The 19284-nt window shown below is 43.6% G+C and overlaps 1 protein-coding gene across 1 annotated transcript; it reads left to right on the top strand.

The window, feature by feature from the left end:
• Window positions 1–3866: 3866 nt before the first annotated feature.
• Window positions 3867–19284, top strand: ICOSLG (inducible T cell costimulator ligand). The gene is made up of 7 exons (XM_082067029.1): window positions 3867–3966; window positions 7218–7258; window positions 9250–9612; window positions 10101–10385; window positions 11932–12108; window positions 13095–13130; window positions 16665–19284. The coding sequence occupies exons 1-7, from the start codon at window positions 3953–3955 to the stop codon at window positions 16673–16675; spliced, it is 927 nt and encodes a 308-aa protein (XP_081923155.1). The 5' UTR covers window positions 3867–3952; the 3' UTR covers window positions 16676–19284.

A 19284-nucleotide genomic window follows, 5' to 3' on the forward strand; every position in this document is an offset into this window, starting at 1 on the left:
CCTATGTACTACAACTGGAATGGGTTTTGTACTTCAACAACCTCAAACACCTTCATTTTCTGAAGCTAAGATCCATCGTTCTTGTCATAAGCATCATAATTTTAGAAGCCCTATCAGAAAGCTTTGCATGTGCTATGCCTTGTGACCACCCTATATTGTAGTTCTTTAAACAGAAGAAAACAAATGAATACACATTTTATATTACTAAAACAACCTTGGAAGCCAAACCCGGTTGCTGATAAAAATTTATAGCATTCTCTGACAAAAAGCAAATCTTATCATAACTTCCAGTACCATGCAGAAGCAGCAGTACACCTTAGTAGTAGCTTTGATACATAACTTTGAAGTTCTCTGAGATAGAGGTTGTACCAGATAACCTTCAGAGATTCTCTCTGTAGATAGTAGGAATAAGCAGCTTCATCTTTGATGAAAACTTTTCATGGAGGCTTTTCAAACATCCTTGCCTGTTATCATTCGTGTTATCTTTGATGTGATACTTGTAGGGGAAAGATCATGTAACTGAGGCCTGTATTTTGACCCTAAGCCAAATACCCTGACTTACTGCTAGTGAATCACTTATTAACAAAACTATATCTAAAAGAATAAAAATATATTGCTGTTTAGTGTAAATAGAAGGAACCATGTCAGCTGCAATGATCCTCAGCTGCAGCTGCTTCTCATTTTCTGTTTGTGTCAAAAGAAATAGGGGAGCACTCCCTAAGGAACATCTTGTACCTAATAGCAGGGATTTGACAGCAAGAGCCTGCTATTATTAACCACAGGGTTGTTCAGTATGTGCCATAGTCACTGGCAGAAGAATATCCTTATATTTCATGCCCTCCAGGGACTTCTGCAGGTAGGAACAACTTTGGACCTGCCTAAGGCTAGGCCTTAATGAAACACCATTTGGAAGGGAAAGAGAAGACAAAGTTGCCTTCTAGATTAAAAGCTCATCACGAATTTCAGGCAATGTGGATTCAAAACGCTGATGGAGGCAGAAAAGAGGTTTGCATCTGACTTTTTCAAATTGCAAAGAATCTAACTATTGAGACGTATTTGCCTTTCTTGCTTATTCCTTCTCTCATTCTGAAATTCCACCCAAACAGGTACACGTGTATCAACAGGCTGTTCATATTTTTTTATGAAAAGAGCATGACAGAAACCATTGCAAAGAACATCAGAAGAGTGCATGCAAACGATGCATTTTAGCAAAAAACAAATTTATATCCAGAACACTAAATATTCAGCTATACAGTTAAGCTACAAGAACTTAAAGGTAGGAAACTTTTAGCCAGGAAGAACTGGTTCCATGTGTATCCAAGTGTCTGCTACTGAAACAGTATCTAACAACAAAAGAGTAGTTTGTGAAGTAGGATATTCCATCTGAAAATATTTCAGTGAAAGATGTGAGCTGGCTGCTGCCAGCATGTTCTTATTCAACTTCAATTCCATAGTAATGTTTATCTTCCTTTAAGTTTAATGTAAATTTAAGGCTACCCTCCCAAACTAATCACTGATTTGCAGCATATTAGCAATACAGAAAGGCTGAAGTAATGTAGGCTTTGAGACTCAGAACTGAGAGCCCTCCTCCTTGCTGTTGACTGGCAGTAGAACAGCACTGAGACGTGCTGGTCTTGCACAACCCCGGAGTTTCTGTTCATCGTGGACAAAGTAATTGGTATTCCATTCCCAGGGTGACTCAGAGCCACAATCAAATAAAACATTAATGTGGCAAGATTTTTTAACAACTGTCACTGCGATGCTTGTTTGCAGCATGGCAGTGACAGCTTTGTGGTGTGTGTGTTCCAAACATTCACATTGGTGAAGGAGTCCCAGTTGGGCTGAGGTGCCAAACACAGCCACTGATGTGGGGCCAGAAACAAAACTGCTGGTGAATGCAAAACACAGCTTTCAAATAGCTGACTACTGCTCCAACACCCCTTATCAGCGTAATTCTGTTGGAACTTTTATCTTCTGCATCTTCGGGTGTAGCCACACAACACATCAAATCACATTTATGGTTATTTACTAATTATGCAATCATAAAAATAGTGTCTTTTGAAACGTATTTTGAAATACAACAGCTGAGTGCCTGGTTCCCTGGCAGGCTTTGCAGAGACCAGCACCCGCAGGCAGATTCCAGTGTGTTGCCTCCTCCCTCACACAGGCCAAGCAGGGGCCATGCAACCTGTCTCCACTGCCTCGCAGGGCCAACAAGGCTCTGCTCTCTCCATGCTTTCACAAAAACCAGTGCACAGTCCTGGTTCCCCAGGTCCTCCCCAACAGCGCCCAGAGGTGGCAGTGAGGGGCCCCCAGCCTGATGGAGCACAGGCAACCTCCCCCTGGGAAGCCCCTGACAAGCAGCCCCAGTGAGGCTCAGGAAAGGGGTCAGTGAGGATGGGTGAGTGCCTGAGACACCCATACAGTCATAGAATTGTTCGGGTTGGAAGAGACTTTTGAATCTCACCTAGTCCAATCCCCCTGCCATGAGCAGGGACATCAAGGTGGATAGATGATGGCAGAGCAGTGGATGTGGTCTACCTTGACTTCAGTAAAGCATTTGACACAGTCTGCCACAGCATCCTCACAGCTAAACTGAGGGAGTGTGTTTTGGACAATTGGGTAATGAGGAGGACTGTGAACTGGCTGAAGGAAAGAAGCCAGAGAGTCGTGGTCAACAGGGTGGAGTCCAGTTGGAGGCCTGTATCTAGTGGAGTGCCTCAAGGGTCAGTACTGGGACTAGTACTATTCGATATAGGTTAGAAAAAAAAGCAATGGGAATGAAAACCACAGGAACACATTGACAACACAACAAACATTCCTGAGGCATCTCAAAATTCAGTAGACATTTATCTCTGTTACACCTCTTACATTGGTGGGCAGCAGGATGACCATGAGCCAGCACTGTGCCCTTGTGGCCAGGAAGGCCAATGGCATCCTGGGGTGTATTAGAAGAGGGGTGGTTAGTAGGTCCAGAGAGGTTCTCCCCACCCCCTACTCTGCCCTGGTGAGACCACATCTGGAATATTGTGTCCAGTTCTGGGCCTCTCAGTTCAAGAAGGACAGGGAACTGCTGGAGAGAGTCCAGTGTAGGACAACAAAGATGATTAAGGGAGTGGAGCATCTCCCTTATGAGGAAAGACTGAGGGAGATGGGTCTCTTTAGCTTGGAGGAGGCTGAGTGGTGACTTTATTAATGTTTACAAATACATAGAGGGTGAGTGTCATGAGGACGGAGCCAGGCTCTTCTTAGTGACAACCAACGATAGGACAAGGGGTAATGGGTTCAAACTGGAACACAAGAGGTTCCACTTAAATTTGAGAAGAAACTTCTTCTCAGTGAGGGTGACAGAGCACTGGAACAGGCTGCCCAAGGGGGTTGTGGAGTCTCCGACTCCGGAGACATTCAAAACCCACCTGGACGCCTTCCTGTGTAACCTCATCTAGGTGTTCCTGCTCCGGCAGGGGGACTGGACTGGATGACCTTTTGAGGTTCCCTCCAATCCCTTATATTCTGTGACTCTGTGATCTTCAACTAGATCAGGTTGCTCAGAGCCCTGTCCAAGTCTGGCCTTGAATGTCTCCAGGGATAGGGCACCTACCACCTCTCTGGGCAACTGGTGGTACGGAGCGCCAGGACAGGGAAGGTCTCTCTCGGACCGCAGTGCCTGGTGTGATGGGCCAAAGCAGGACCGGCGCTGACCCCCACGTCCGGAGTAGGGCTTTGCGGGCGGTTGGGGTGCCGATCGTAAAGGGTCACGGTTTGCACGGTGCCCCGGTGGCAGCAGGACTGGCCGCGCACCGGCTCCGGGCGCGCACGGAAGGCGGAAATCCCCCGGCGGGAGGAGGCGTGGGAGGGAAAGGGGAATGGCCTAAACGGGGCAGCCGGCGGCTCGGGACAGCACGACACAGCACAGCTCGGCTGGGGCAGCCACCTGCGTCCTGCCGCTGTGATGGAGCCGCGAAGGTGAGTGGCGGCCCGGGACCCCGGGAAGCTGCCGCCCCTCCTGCGTGTCGCCGGGGCACGGGGGCCACAAGGTAGCTGTTAGCCGGGGTGCGGCCGGGCTGCTTGCTCGGGGGAAGAGAGATACGCACTCTGCTTAGAAAAATCCGAGTTTCATTGCGATGCAGCTGGCAGGAAAAGCTCTGGCGGGGGTGGGCTTCTCAAATGGAGACAGAGGTGAGGTGCGGCGCGGGGTCCCCTCCCGATCCCCGGCCCCGGGAGAGCGGGTTGCGGCGTTAAACGTGCCCGCTGGCTGCGCGGCCGGGGCGGGCCCCTCTGCCGGGCGTCTGGAGCGGCGGGAGAAGCGGGGGAGGCGGGTTTTGCCATAGAAGGCTACAAGCGATTAACTGGCTTATTAAGGAGCTTTTTTGCCGAATATGAATGATGGGACAAAATAAACAGGCCCTCTTAATTTATTGCCCAGATTGGTGCTGCCTGACAGTAGGCGTCAGAAAAACTTCACAGATAACCTATTGAGGGCACTTACTGATGTGAGGAGAGCGATGTCACTACAAGTTTAGCGGATAAGCAAATCTTACCAGCAGAACAAAAACGTCAAAGTTACTGTTGCAAGGATTGGGACATATTTTGTCTGGCTAGTTTGTGTCAGAACAGCAACATGGCATGATTCTAAAATAAATAGTGCATGAAAAAGTCGAGATGCTGTTGCAAAGAATAATCTCACCGAGTAAGAATGCATGAAAGAGGAAGTGCAACTTTCTCCCATTTCATGCGACACTTTAAAAACCATATAGAAGGGGAAGGTGTGGGAAAGAGTTGAAAAAACAATAATAAAAAATGTAACAAATAAAGAGAGACTCTAAGAAACTAATGAAGTTACACCTGCACTCAGTGGAGCTCACTGCCAGTGTGATGGACACAGGAGCTGAGTGTACGGGGCAAAAGAGGGGCTTCTCAGCAGCCAAGAGCATTTCTCCTTTTCCAACAGGAGCTTGGCATTAAAGCCATTCCAGGGGAACATGGTGGGCTGACGCTGCCCCCACACTACCACAGCTGCAAACTCCTTCAAGTAAGGGGATGAGCATCTCTAGATCTGTCCAATCTTAACTGTGACATCATTTATTGAAACAAGAAATCAAGATGTGCTTTGTATACATACATTAGAGAATCAGTTTTGGCTGACTCGCTGAATGTTTGACATCAGCAAGTGCCTGGCACGGGAAATTCCCTGAAGAGTCCCATAAAGATAAGTCAATTGTTGTTCTCCATTTAATTCAAATGACTAAATATATCCATAGTTTCCTACTTGGGCAGGGAACAATAAAACAAACAGCCACAGGATTAAAAACTACACTGAGGTAAGATTATCAAGACAGACCTCTACAAACCTGGCACAAAAGTTATGGCTCCTGCACAGTATACAAATACAAAAGAAATACAACACAAGACCACATGTAAAAAATACTAGAAGTCACTGCCAGAGGCAGAACAGAACTGCTTTCCTGGAGCGTTTAGGTACACTTACTTGGGAAACTTAAAGTAAGGGCTGATTGCAGATTTACTAAAATATGTATTAAAACAGAAATGTTCCACACTGGCATCCACTTAAACTTTCGAAATCTCATCTATGAAGCCATTTAAAGTGCCTAGAAAAAGAAAAGAGTATTTTCTTCACATAAAAGTAATACAATTCAGACTGATTCTTCCCTAAACTTTGCTCATCTCATTTTCTGGAAATGAGGCTTCAAGTAGAGGTAGATTTTGTGTCAGCAATGTCCTCTACTTTCTCCATGGGAAGCCAAATATATTTGGGTAGGTCATAATTTTCTTGGGGGCAGATGGGAATTAGAGACCTTCACAGCAGTGGAGAACGAAGTTGCACCCAGGCAGCTGATGGAAGTAAAGCTGGGCAGAAGAGATGCTGTGCCTGGGAGGTCATGGACAAATCCTGATGCTTGGCTGGACAAAGAGTCAGGAGTTGTGGGGAAAGGGCAGGAGGCCTGGAAGAATGGTGTGAAGCACAGCTGTTGGGGAAAAGTGAAGTGAGAAATGGCTTCTGGGGGAGCGAGCTTAGGTTAAGGCTTGGAAGGAAGAGTGTTAGGAAGGGCAGGGTTGGTTTGGAAGGAAGAAGTCGAGCAGCCCAGGTGGGAGACCCTGGGGCTCACTCCTGGGTTCACATGGGCTGCTGGGGCCATGTGCCCACTGCCCCAGCCCTTGACTCAATGTTGGACATGGCTGTAAGTTCAGAACAACTGGGAAAGGGAAGCAGCGGCACCCAGGCAGAGTGGCCTCACAGTCTTCCTTGCTTGCCAAAGCAAGCTGGGGAAATGGGGGATGAGCAGGTGCTCATGTCCGTCTGCCCATCAGCTCAGCTTTGCAAATTTATTGCACTCAGGGCAATGTCAAGATGAGCAACTGCAGCCACTCAGGTCCCATCCATTACCTTTCCAGCATCTTCCTTTCCCACAGCAAGAGCACAATGTATAGCTAGGCATGGTAGTGAAAAGCTATTTTAAATAACTTTTAGGAAGGTGTTGTACATTTCTCTTTCTCAAAGCCCTGTGGGGTGAAAGTTAAGTCACTTGGACTTTATAGATAAGCTAAACTGTGTTTTTCTACAGCATCGAGCAGGCGTAACTCCCTTGGGAAACTCCCACATAGATTTGCCCCTCCGGAGTAATCAAACATGCCGAATTCTTTCCAGCAAAACCTTTGCACTACTCCCTGTTATCAGCACGTTTCCTGTTTACACATTTTCACTGAATGCACAAAACGGTGAGCAGCGTGGTCAGCTGCTTGTCATCCTTGAACCAGATAAAACCGTAACTGACTGAGTTTCAGCAAAGCAGTGGGATGCAGGGCTTTGACCTGGATTTAGGCCTGTGCAGCCTTGTTCCTTCCCAGTGACCCGGAAAGCCTCCAAGGCCTATTTGTCCAACAGGTCTATATGGTTCATTTTTCACGAGACAGGCACAATACCAGCTTCATGCCTTCTGCTCTGATTCCAATATTAGTGCATTTTACTGCTATTTGTCGCGTTGGCCACCCACGCACAGAGTTATGTCATTTGAACAGAAGTTTTGCAGCTGTCAAATATGCAAATACTTAATGGGACATTACATAGTAGCAGTACCTAATTTACCTACTTCTGCTACTATACTGAAACAATCAATATTAGCTTTATTGCTTATGTAAACAACAGATATGCTAAGCCTATCATGTAACAATCTTGTTTGCTTATTTTTTTATCTTAGCTGTGGATTTCTGTTACTGCTCCTTCACATCTTGAGAGCTGGTAAGTTCAGAACACTTCTGTGAAAAATGAAGCTACCCTCCTTTAAAGTGTTTGGCCAAATACACAGATTATTTGTAATATGTACAATATAAACATCTGTGTGTTTTCGGCAAGACACTTAAGAATTCCTTAGTGTGATATGCATCAGGAAAAGAAGAAAAAAAAATCAGTTTCTATCAGTTTTAAGTATGGAGCGTAGTAAAGGATATTATTGATGCTCTTGCTTAGATTGCTCTGCTTGCTTTACAGACATCCCTATGTATTTATTTATGTCAAAAAAAGGTATTAGAAATGGGGTAATGAGGGCTATTAACAAGCAGATCTAACACGCCTGGATAAAGTCCATGGTCATATTGTGACTAAGATTATACATCACTGTATCAAGTACTGTATCAAGTGTTCTACTACAGTTCCAAAAATCCCTTTCAAAACAAAGGTAAGGTTAAAGGGCATCACTTGGCAATATTTAGTTGTTTTCAGAGTTGTCTCTCCACTATTCTTGCTTAATCACTGAGAAGGACCTCAACAAAGCCATCAAGAAAAGTCCCCGACCCCAAAATCAGGACAAACTGTACCAAATTCAGTTTCAGTAGATGCCAGCTGGCCTGTTTCTAAATAATGCCAGTGATGGAGGTGCGCCCGTTTTCCCAGGCAATGCTTTGCACTTTTCCTGCTACTACAAGTAATTTCCCGAAGTCTGAGCTGCAGCATCTTTGTTGCAGTTCAAGCCCATTACTGCTTGTCTCACGCAGCAGAGGATAAGGGCCTGGAGAACACACTGCCTTCTCCCCTGCAAGTACTGTGTTTGCTTCAGTGGTGTTTTATAGCCGGGATACCAAACTGAGACTTGTAGATGAACTCTTTCTGAGTCCAGTGCACCAACACAAAGACATGTCCTGCTTTAATATCGCTGCCTCCCTCCCACCTCACCATGCACTGTTTCTGCATTTCCAAACCCTCAGTCCTGTCATCTTTCTTTCCCTCATCCACCCACCCTCATAATCCCTACCCCCAGCTGTAATCTCTCCCATCCAGCCCACTCCTAACCTCCACAGATCCCTCAGTCTGACACTGACAATGCACAAACTGCTTTGGTCTCAGCAACCAGTTGCACCAGAGAGGTTTTGGCTGCTGGCGTGGAGGAGAGGCAATGTATCCCTCCCAGCAGGGAGGCTGTGACCAGAGCCACCCTGGCCCTTTTGGAGTAGCTGACCTGCACCTTCTGCATTGATTGGCAGCCAGCTCATTCCTTTTCATTGCTCACTGGGAGGAGAGGTTGGCTTTCTCATGTCTAGAGGCCAGGAAAAGCACCCTAAAAGCCATATACTGTGCTGCCCTACCTCCAATATCCATGAGAGCTTGTAAATGTCTAATGAATGTGTCACTGGATGTATCTGGGCATGCTCATTTGCCAGCAGGATGGCATTGAGAGGATGGCATTGAGAGGATGACATCAATAGTAGCTATAAAATGTGATTGTTATGACATGCCCACTTTGAGAAACACTAGGTTTACTACCCTTTTAAATTTTCTTTTGATCTCAAAATAGTGGTAGCACTCTTTTTCTGATCAGTCTTTACACCTCTTGTGATTTACCTGGCATTATTTGGCATTTTTCTTAATTAAAAAAAAAAAAAAAGTGATTGCTAAATCATTAGGACTTGAATATGGCTCTGCAGTCAATCCCTGTCAGCGGACAAAGTGAAACATGCAGGTATCCGTGGGGCTGGGAGCTCTTAGACCTGTTGGTTCTCGGAGAAAGAAATAAGCAGAAGGCTTTATATTGTAAAAGATCCCTTTGGAAAATGCACAGACAAGTAGGCATGTTGAGAATTAGCCATCAGTGAGTCAGGAGGTAGAAATGATTATGAAGTTAGCATACTCACCTGCCCGTAATAAATAATAATACTGCAGTCCACATGTGGTAGAACATACTTGAAACAAATGACATTTTTTTCCACGTAACCTCTCTCTCTTTTTCAATCTTCTAGTTATTGCGCTGGAGGAGAAGATCATCACCAGTAAACCTGGAGACAATGTTACACTGAATTGCATTTATCAAGGAAAAGAATTACACTTAAAAAATCTACGGGTATATTGGCAAATAGCTGATGATCAAGAAGAGTGTACAGTTGTACATGCACTGATCTCTGGTCAAGACAATGAAAGTGAACAGTGTATTCACTTTAAAAACAGGACTCAGTTATTCTGGGATAGATTGGAAAAAGGCGATTTTTCCCTGCTACTACTAAATGTCAGCCAGAGTGATAAACATAGGTACAAATGTGTAGTACTGCAGAAAACCGAATATACCAGAGTGATTCATCAGGCAGAAGTGGTTCTCAAATTAGCAGGTAAGAACTTATATCACTTGCATATATTTGCCCAAATTCTCATTCCAGCTTTTCAAATTTGTGGCATTTCAATATTACATTTAATCATATCCTTAACTTTGAAACATACTTCAGCCCTTTGCTGAAATGAAGTCTGCTTAATTTAAATATTACAGATAGGGAATCTGAAACTGGAAGAATACCTGTAACAGCTGTTTATCCTGTGTGGGATTTTTTTTCATCTTGGTTTTCAACAAGCTCTTGCACGTGACTGGGTGACAGCAGCTGAAGAAGTTGCTTTCTTCCTTTGGGTTTGGCTTCAGCCTTCTGCTCTTCCAGTAATTCTCTCAGCTATCTGGCTTATATACCAAACTGTGCAGGTGTTTCCCTTTCAAGTCATGAAAGTTATATGAAACCCAGAACTTCTGCTTCAGAACCCACATCAAAATTTTGTCTTTTCAATATATTTCAAGCAGTCAATGACTATTTCTTTTGCTCTTGCCCTCCAGCTAGTTATAGCCAACCCATACTCAGTGGACCCATAAGAAACAGTGACAGCACTGAAGAGGAGGTGACTTTCAGCTGCAGGTCTGGCAATGGATACCCAGAACCCAATGTTTATTGGATAAATAAAACGGACAACAGCCACCTGCCTCCGTCAGAGCTAAAGATCAGCCACCACACCGATGGCACTTACAGTGTTTTTAGCACACTGAAGGTTAAAGCCACTTCTAACATGCAAATAGAGTGCTCCATAGAAAATAAAATACTTCGGGAAAATCTGTCAGCCAACTGTAAGTCTCATCATGATACTTCATGTTTTCTAGATAGCACATATAACAACCAGCATGTCTCTGTCTGTAGATATGCACTAACAAGGGCTACCCATTAATTCACTAGTTTCCAAAAGTGCCAAAAAGAGCACACTTGGTTTTATTTTCAAGCTAGTTACACTTAGCTGTGGACTTCATGTTTACTTCTAACTTCTTCCACACTGAAATGAACACCCTGTCAAGCGTGTTATGACAACAGCACTGAGAAGCTCTTCCATCTGAGGCAGTCACTGGGCTGTATCCTTCGGTTCCTCAGGAACGTGGTGACTTGGTAGTCCCATTATTTTTAAGGGGCCACTATACAATAGTGCCACAATTCTTGAACCCCTACCCCACTGCTTTGCAGCACTCACATTTGCTTTTTACACTGCCTGGTTTCAAAGTTCTGTTTTCAGTCTCCAAAACTCAATTTAACACAGTGTGCTATTTAAAGTAGGCCTATAGCAAACAGGCAGTATTCACCCAGTAGAACGATGCCCCAAATAGCGCAAGTATAAGAAGCTATTTATTGCTGATATGAGTGATCAATAGTAAAAACAAGTGTTCAGCCACTCAACCTTTCACAGAAACAGAAAGCTATCTAAAGAAAAGCTAAAAAAAAAAATCATAGCTATAATGGCAATAGTGAATTTCATAATTTTCAAACAGGTGTTTAGACAAGCTATCTGGAGTGGGAGCTTATCTGGAGGCGGCTATTCAGGCTCATTGCTGCTCCTGGTCCTCCCTCCCACCACCTTTCTCTCACAGGTTTCTGCAACCTGGTGCAAGGAGGTTTGATTTTTTGCATAAATGTAGCTGGATACCCACAGTTAATTTACCTAAACACACCAACCAATCACATACTCTGGACTTGACACATAGCCCAGATATAGATTAGACTATTTCAAGGAACAAAAACTGTGTGCACATGCAAAAATTTCACAGTACAGTTTTTGTATGATAGCATACTCTTGCTGTCATCCCAAATTAAAGGAAATCAGAGTAACCCTGTCATTAGTTTCTTGTCATATTGTATTCTTGGGGAAAAGATCTTCATCTTATTATTTTTCATTAGTTTCTAAAAGCACTACCACACTTGAAAGAATAAGAGATGTGATCTAAAACCTTCAGTTTGCAGCAATCTGTGGGAATTTGTCATTAACTTCAGGGAAACGGGTTTTCACCCACTTTTCCAGTTACCATCAGATTTACATTATAGATTCTGTATAGATTTATTTTCAACTGAGTCTAGATACAAACTCAAACATACAATCTCCCAAGGCTGGCAGGAAAGAAGAACAAAAAGGAAGAGAGGAATGCATGGAGTATGATAGAGAGGAATAAATGCATTGTAATATTAGACCACCCAAGTGAAAGATGTGCTTTGGTCAGAAGGGATATCACCAGAATCACAGTGATATTAGTACTTCAGAAATCTTTTTGTGTGTATAAAATAGGGTCAAATATTTGCCTTGTATGAAATGTGAACATTTACACCTTACTACAGCCTTTTTCTATTTTATTCTAGACACACAGCAGAAGCAAAGCAACGGTTCTAGCACAGAAAGTCACAAAAACCTGGAAAAAAGCAGACGAAGTGCTCAAGCAGCTGGCATAATTTCCATTGTCCTTCTGATAGGTCTTCTAGCTGTTATAGCCTGCTGGCTGTGGAGACGGAGGTCCTCTAAACTAGTATCCTACACAGGTAACGAGGCCCTTCATATTTGCATGACTAAATCTGAAGAATTATTTTTCATTTGCCAAAATATTTAATGTCATCCAGCATGCTGCTAGAAGGTACGAGTAAGCTACCTGCACACAACAGCAGGAAATCATGCTGTTATCAAAAGCCTAGGGTTCCCTGAGGAGGACACGTTATTCTTTATGGTTTTCTGCTAGGGCACTTGACTTTGTGCTGGTTTAGGCCACAGTTTCTCAGCTACGATCCCTACAGGCAGTTCCTGGAGGGGATGCCTAGCACACCAGTCTCGAGAACTTCCAAGTCACTGGCTGGACAATTAAGGGTTCGAGATTGCACTGGGATCAAGCTGCTTTCTACAAGTCAGAAATAAAGCATGACTCGCTATCATTCCACATTATACATGCATGCCCCTGTATTGCTGCTTTTGCCCATGTCTGGGATTCTTCAGTGCTTGGCAAGACAGAACAAAAGGTTGCTCAGAAAGACACCTTGTGAACCAGACTAAGTCTGCTGGTGTATCTGAGTATTTCTGTAAGCCACTTTACAGGTATATGAGAGCTAACATCTGAAAAAAGAGAGCAGGGACAATCATACTTCTCATAGATAAGGGCCACATCTTCAGTCCATGCCCTCTTCCTCATGGCTAGCAAGCCCAGGTGCTTCAGAAAAGAGCAGGAGAAAACAGGGTAGTGATCTTGCCAAGCATCTGCAGCAGCTGTGCTAGGAGCCACATCCTTCCTTCAGAAATAACCCAAGAGTGGTGCAGGACTCTGTCCCAAAACATGGAGCAGGGCTGTTGCTTCAAGCCCCAAATCTATCCCTGCTGAAGACTGTAAGCAGTTAAAGTGTGGACTGCATTTTGCTGTCCAAAGAGTGTTTAGCACATTGAACCCTCAACTTTAGTGAATGTTGCTTAATATTAATTCCATGTGGATAAAGACTGTAGTTATCGAAGCCACATGCTTTAAACAGTGCATTTGTTCCAACAGATGTCCAACCAAATGAAGACAAAGGAGGACTCAACTGTAAGTATTAGAAATATGTTATGTATTTGTCTCAAGAGTGTGTTAACTTCATACTTCAGTACTCAAGTCCAGCACAAAGCCTTTGATTAGTCTTGCTAGATGTTACAAACCCAAGCCTATAAAGTGGTAGCCCCATTTCTCTCAGCTCTTTCTTTGAAGTGTTGCTAAAGGCAGCCAGAGATTCTCAGTTCCCAGAAGTTCCTTCAACAGCTCAGGCCAAAGGACATGACAAATTGACAGGGGACACAAAGCATACTGGCTGAGGCCAGCCTCCCCTCCTGTACTGTAGCTGTGCTGCAGCTACTGTTGCCACTGAGGTAGGTGGATTATGTTATGAACCAAGCAGAGCCGAACTTGGAAAATCTGTTTTAAATACTGATTTTCAACTCGGGACAGCACTGACCATTTATTGCTTCATATCATCTCAGTGCCCATCACCAAATGGTTGTTCTCTGCCTTTTTAGGCACCATATCCTAAAAGGTCTTCAGCTGGGACAGGACACAGGAACATCATATGCCTCATATCTATGAACCTGAGCATATATACACCCAAATGAAAATGTACTAATCACTATCCTTTCCTAATTAAAAAAAAAAAAAAATTAAACAAAACACCCCCAATTTATACCTTTAACATATTAACATATTCATATTTTTATAAGCAAGAATGCAGTATTGCAGGACAGCTAGTTTACAAATTCATTTATCATTTATAGTATTAGAAAAAGAAAAATAAAGCAAAAAAGTCCAAGACATTTAGGAAAATAAACTCAGCACTGAGGACTTGTGAGAGTACAGAGAGTACCTATTTTATATCTCATTTGCTAGTTTCTACTGAAGCAAATAACTGCGGCCTGATTGTCTCTGCAGAACAGGCAGGAGTCTTACATCTGGGTAGGAACAGCCCCAGGTTCCAGTATAAGTTGGGGAATGACCTATTAGAGAGCAGTGTAGGGGAAAGGGACCTGGGGGTCCTGGTGGACAGCAGGATGACCATGAGCCAGCACTGTGCCCTTGTGGCCAGGAAGGCCAATGGCATCCTGGGGTGTATTAGAAGAGGGGTGGTTAGTAGGTCCAGAGAGGTTCTTCTTCCCCTCTACCCTGCCCTGGTGAGACCGCATCTGGAGTATTGTGTCCAGTTCTGGGCCCCTCAGTTCAAGAAGGACAGGGAACTGCTGGAGAGAGTCCAGCACAGGGCAACAAAGATGATTAAGGGAGTGGAGCATCTCCCTTATGAGGAAAGGTTGAGGGAGCTGGGTCTCTTCAGCTTGGAGGAGACTGAAGGGTGACCTCATTAATGTTTACAGATATATAAAGGGTGAGTGTCATGAGGATGGACCCAGGCTCTCCTCGGTGACAACCAATGATAGGACAAGGGGTAATGGGTACAAACTGGAACACAAGAGGTTCCACTTAAATTTGAGAAGTAACTTCTTCTCAGTGAGGGTGACAGAACACTGGAACAGGCTGCCCAGGGGGGTTGTGGAGTCTCCTACTCTGGAGGCGTTCAAGACCTGCCTGGGTGCCTTCCTGTGTAACCTCATCTAGGTGTTCCTGCTCTGGTGGGCAGATTGGACTAGATGATCTTTCGAGGTCTCTTCCAATCGCTAACATTCTGTGATTCTGTGAAAACTGTAATTGTGAAAGCATAGCTTGCCCTAGCAGATGCTGTGGGTGTACCCAATTCATATTATCAAGCAGAAGCGAAAAAATCCTTAAATTAAAAAACTTTTTCTACAACTTCTTTGGTGGTCATGCAAACTGGGCTAACAGTCAGTTATTTTCTGGACGCATCACACAACCCCAGCCTGATCCACAGTGTTTGCGTTGTCTAAATATCAGGAGGCATTACACTGTTTGTTGTAGAACATAACAGAAAGAAGGATGGATTTTCTCCTTAAGATAGAGACATTTTTTTCCTTCCATTCCTATGAGCTGCATTGACATAATACAAGCCATTCATTTAAGGTCAACTCTTTCTTCTCTGGACTTACTTATACCAGGCCCTATTTGTTAAGATCATTGGACTTTGCCCATAAGTAGAAAAACCTCTGTGACATAAACAGGAGTAAATATTTATCTTACATTGAAGACTGCTGTAGCATGATTTCTTCATTAACAACAAAACAAAGGCACTTGCTTTCTAGACACTATCTTTTCCTTGGTATGTCTCTGCACCATTTGTGGAAGAGGAGGTGGGACAGCAGCTTTGGTGGTTCACCGGTGTCAGAAACTGTCCCACCTCTGAGGGCTGTTTACTGCCAAGAGAGGCATGTAAGGTACAGAAGGCAGTATCTTTTGGGGATTCCAATTTGAGGACAACTTGCACCATTATGAGAGAAATTAGAATGACCTGGGGAATGTGAAATATTGGTTATGTTTGTTTAGGCTGGGGAAGGCAAGGGTGATTAAGGACACAATAACAACCCTCTTCAGAGAGTCCTTGAAGAAGATGGAACAAGTCATTTATTGTCCTAACCCAGCAAACACAGCCCTTACAGCATAACAGGCTTAAAAAAGGAGATTTAAGATAGATGTTAGGAAAAAATGTTTTTCTAAGGGTAATGGTAGTTGAGCATTGAGGCAGAGAGTTTGTGCAAGCTGTCAAGTCTCCATCAGTCCAGGTTTATTGGTGTTCTGTCTTTTCTTCATCAAAGAAGAAACAGTATCTGTCAGCAATGATTTAGAAATAAGCAATACCTTGGTGCAAAAGATAGGCTCTTGGAGAAATTATCGTGTCGATGATCATTTGCAATTTTCAAGCAAGTTCCTTGTGGTAGATGGGGGATAAGGCACTGCAAAGTTGCACCCACAGGGACACTCTGCCACAGCATTTTGCTTTTCAATACTGATGTTAATATGTTTCTGTTTCTATGGGTTTCACTTTGTGAAGAAGGTAGAATTGTTACACAGGGGCTGAAAATCCTGAAAACTGCAAAACCAAAAGGAGCCTACAGAGACCAGCATTGCTGTTACAAAGGAAAAAAGCTTTGGAAACTGCAGGCAAGGCAGTTTGTGAGGAAGAGTAACTTCATCCTGGTGGGGTTAGTCTTTCCAGGCACCCATCACAGTCAATGGGGCATGATGCTCCAGCTGAGGAGAAATTCAGAACTGGAGCAATTCTGAATTGCTCCATGGAGGGATCCCTCCGCTGCCTGTAGAGGAGCCTTAGGAAGCTGGTTTCCCTTGATAGGTTTTGCGCATCTTGTTCCCTGAAGTAGCTTGAAACAAGCCAAAGGCAAAACTGGCATCCCTTCACAAGGGAAGGGGGTGTTAACGGGGAGGACTTTGTGTATTTGCACAAAGAGAGGCCCTTTCAGTCTGTGGCACAAAGGCAGAGAGCCCCCAGCATCTCGGTTATCAAGGCAGAAGCAAGGCATCATCCCAGCTGATTCTCACCAGCATGAATACATCTTTTCCATAGCTTTACAGCTTGTTCCACTGGTTGCTTAGGAAGAACAATTCCAGGATATGATTCTTTCTGGGGGACCTTTTTCTATTATTTTCTAAAAATAAGTTGCTTTGTTTTTACAGCACCCATCTAAATGGAAAGTCTGCCAACAATTTGGGCAGCTAGAGATGTGTCAAGAGAAGCATCATGCTCTAACTCAGCGGCAGCGTTGCTTGTAATACAAGTGACAGATTTCTGCAGTGTGCACTGAGAGAGATGGCAAAGCAAAAAGCTTCTCCAACACAAGAGACAGCAAAACCTGCTGGATTTCTGTTCCAGGCACTGGCTGTGTCCACACAACAGTTGTGTCACCACTTTGGACAGTCCTCTGCAATAGTCTGCCAGGGTGCTGAGCTCCTGCATAGGGGAAAGCAATAAGCCTGGAACTTAGCCACTCTGTGCTGGAGCGCTGAAAGCTGATGAGTGCCCAGTGTCTTGTCATCACCTTTGAGGACTTCGTGACTAGCAGAAGGGACTGCCTTTCAGGAGAATGGGAATTTCTTGCTGCTTCTCCTTACCCTGGCAATGACTACCAAATGTAAAGAATGGCAGCTAAAAAAAAAGAAAACTGAAGGACTCTCTGCCAAGTGAGATTTGTGACCTTTTCCACCTTTCTTTGTCTCCAGTATGTCTTTTCATTGTCTGGTTTCACCAATGGCATGTTGTTGTGTACTAGGGAGAATATTTTGACCCAGTCCTCCAAAAATGGAAGCTGCTGTAACAGGGATAAGCACTGAATATGGTAATGTGAGGGAATGTGCATTCTTTAAATGCACTTGATGTCAACATTTTGGTTTTCAACAAGTATTCCACTGAAAAGGGGAATTCCACTTTTCACAGAAGCTGGTACATATTGAATGAAAGAACAGGCTGTAGAAATATGACCAATCAAAAATAGTGGTCTCTGCTATAGTAACGTTGGGTTACCTGGAACAAAAACCGTAGTTCAGCTCTGCTTGTTTCAGCTGTTTTTTTTAAGCACTCGCCTATGGCTTCCAGAGAGGATTGTAACTGAAATTTTTGAATTGAACCTCTAACACCTCTCCCCCCCCACCAAAAATAAAAGAGCAGACTATGCCACTATGTTGTCCATTAATGTCCAGAAAGCCAAGAACTGCAATTCCCTCGTGCCAGTGCTCATGCCTCCCTGGTTCAGCCCTGAGTCATTGAAAAGCAACTGGTTGAAAATAGTGAAGCAGGAAATTTTGCTGATGGTATGAGGTCTTGGAGGAGGTATGTATAGTAGCTCGCTTGCCTAGGTGGGATATTTTTATTCACCTTGTCACAGAAGAGTGAAGATTACAATTTTAAACTGAGCCCTGGAAATACTCATTGTCTTCTACACCATTTGCTTGACCAAAATTCTACCATTTTTGTGAATAAGTCACAGCCTTGTTTATCCAAACCCTGCAGGGAGGAGGGCACCCTAGTGTCTACTGTGAGATGGGACATTTGTTTTTCTTATCAAGAATAGCTTTCAAATCCCAGCCAAGTGAACATAAATTTTAATGCCCTGTTCTCCCATCACACAGAATCCGGAGCCTTTTGGCAACAGCAGCTAACTTTTGCTGAAGCGACACTCCCAAGGAAGCTGCAAGCTGGGTAGTTGTGCCCCCACCACTGCGCCAGTGTCTCATGGGAGGGCTGCACTGGCTCAGCCTCCATGGCATGTAAGAGAAGGGGTAGTTTAGCTCTCACTTGATGTAACCTAAGCATACTCACCTATTTGAACAGGATAGGGAAAGTTTTTGTTTTGTCTTGTGGGTTTTGTGGTTTTGTTTTTTTTGTGTTTTTTTTTTTTTAAGTAAAAAAGACAAGCTACAGCTAAATAATTAAGCTCCCATCTCCTGTTTAGATTGTAACTGAGTATAATTGTGGGTTTTTTTAAAGACATTGTATCTATTAAAGTGAAAAAAGTATATTACATATTTGCTAATCTTGAAATCTGTAAAAAATACTGTGTTTTATTTATTAATTTCACATTTGGCCTCTGTTGCCTTCCAATCTACAACTAGGTAGGGCATTTAGCTCACAGTATTTGTCAGCTAAGATTACCGAGGTGCCGTAAGTTACTTTAATTATCAGCCTTTCCTTATCTTCTCTCATGTCGATTAATCTAGATGTTAGGTGTTTTCTGAGTCCATATCTAGTCTTCAGGGAACCATAAGGGGAATTTGCCTGAAGAAAGCATGCAGGCTTGCAGACACCTTAAAACTGTGAACAACATCTGTGCACATATGAAATGTAACTCTTTCCTAGGGGTTCAGCAAGGTGTCCTGCAGATGTTTCCTCACCATCTATCACATGAAGTTGTTTTGTACAGCCTCTTTGGTGCTGCTGTAACTGACAGAAACCTTTTTTAAAATGTTTTCTACTTTTATATTCTGCAACTGCAAGAAGCTGTAATGGTTTAGAGATTTAAGAAGTGACCTAGCAGTCACTTCGCAGTATATTAAGCTAATTTAGACTAGTTTTCTTACTTCTGGGCTGCTTCACAGTACATAGCAAATACACCTAAATGCAACAGCCTGGTCTTGCAAAATCCCTACTTTCAAGTTGGTTTAGGTTTCCAGCTATTTTTGGAGGCAAGTAAATTCTAGTTGACAGTTGTCGTTACCATTCAAAGGACTTCGGAATTTCATAATAACAGAGCTTTTGTCATCATGTACCATGTTTATATTTCCAATAAAATCCATTCTTTCT

This window comes from Streptopelia decaocto, assembly GCF_964273445.1.
Source record: "Streptopelia decaocto genome assembly, chromosome: 1".
In the NCBI taxonomy this organism is placed as follows: domain Eukaryota; kingdom Metazoa; phylum Chordata; class Aves; order Columbiformes; family Columbidae; genus Streptopelia; species Streptopelia decaocto.

Bases quoted from the DNA above. Each gene is read 5' to 3' on its own strand.
- ICOSLG (XM_082067029.1), top strand. The intron at 7,259-9,249 runs GTAAGTTCAGAA...TCAATCTTCTAG, and splicing joins CCTTCACATCTTGAGAGCTG to TTATTGCGCTGGAGGAGAAG. The intron at 10,386-11,931 runs GTAAGTCTCATC...ATTTTATTCTAG, and splicing joins GGAAAATCTGTCAGCCAACT to ACACACAGCAGAAGCAAAGC.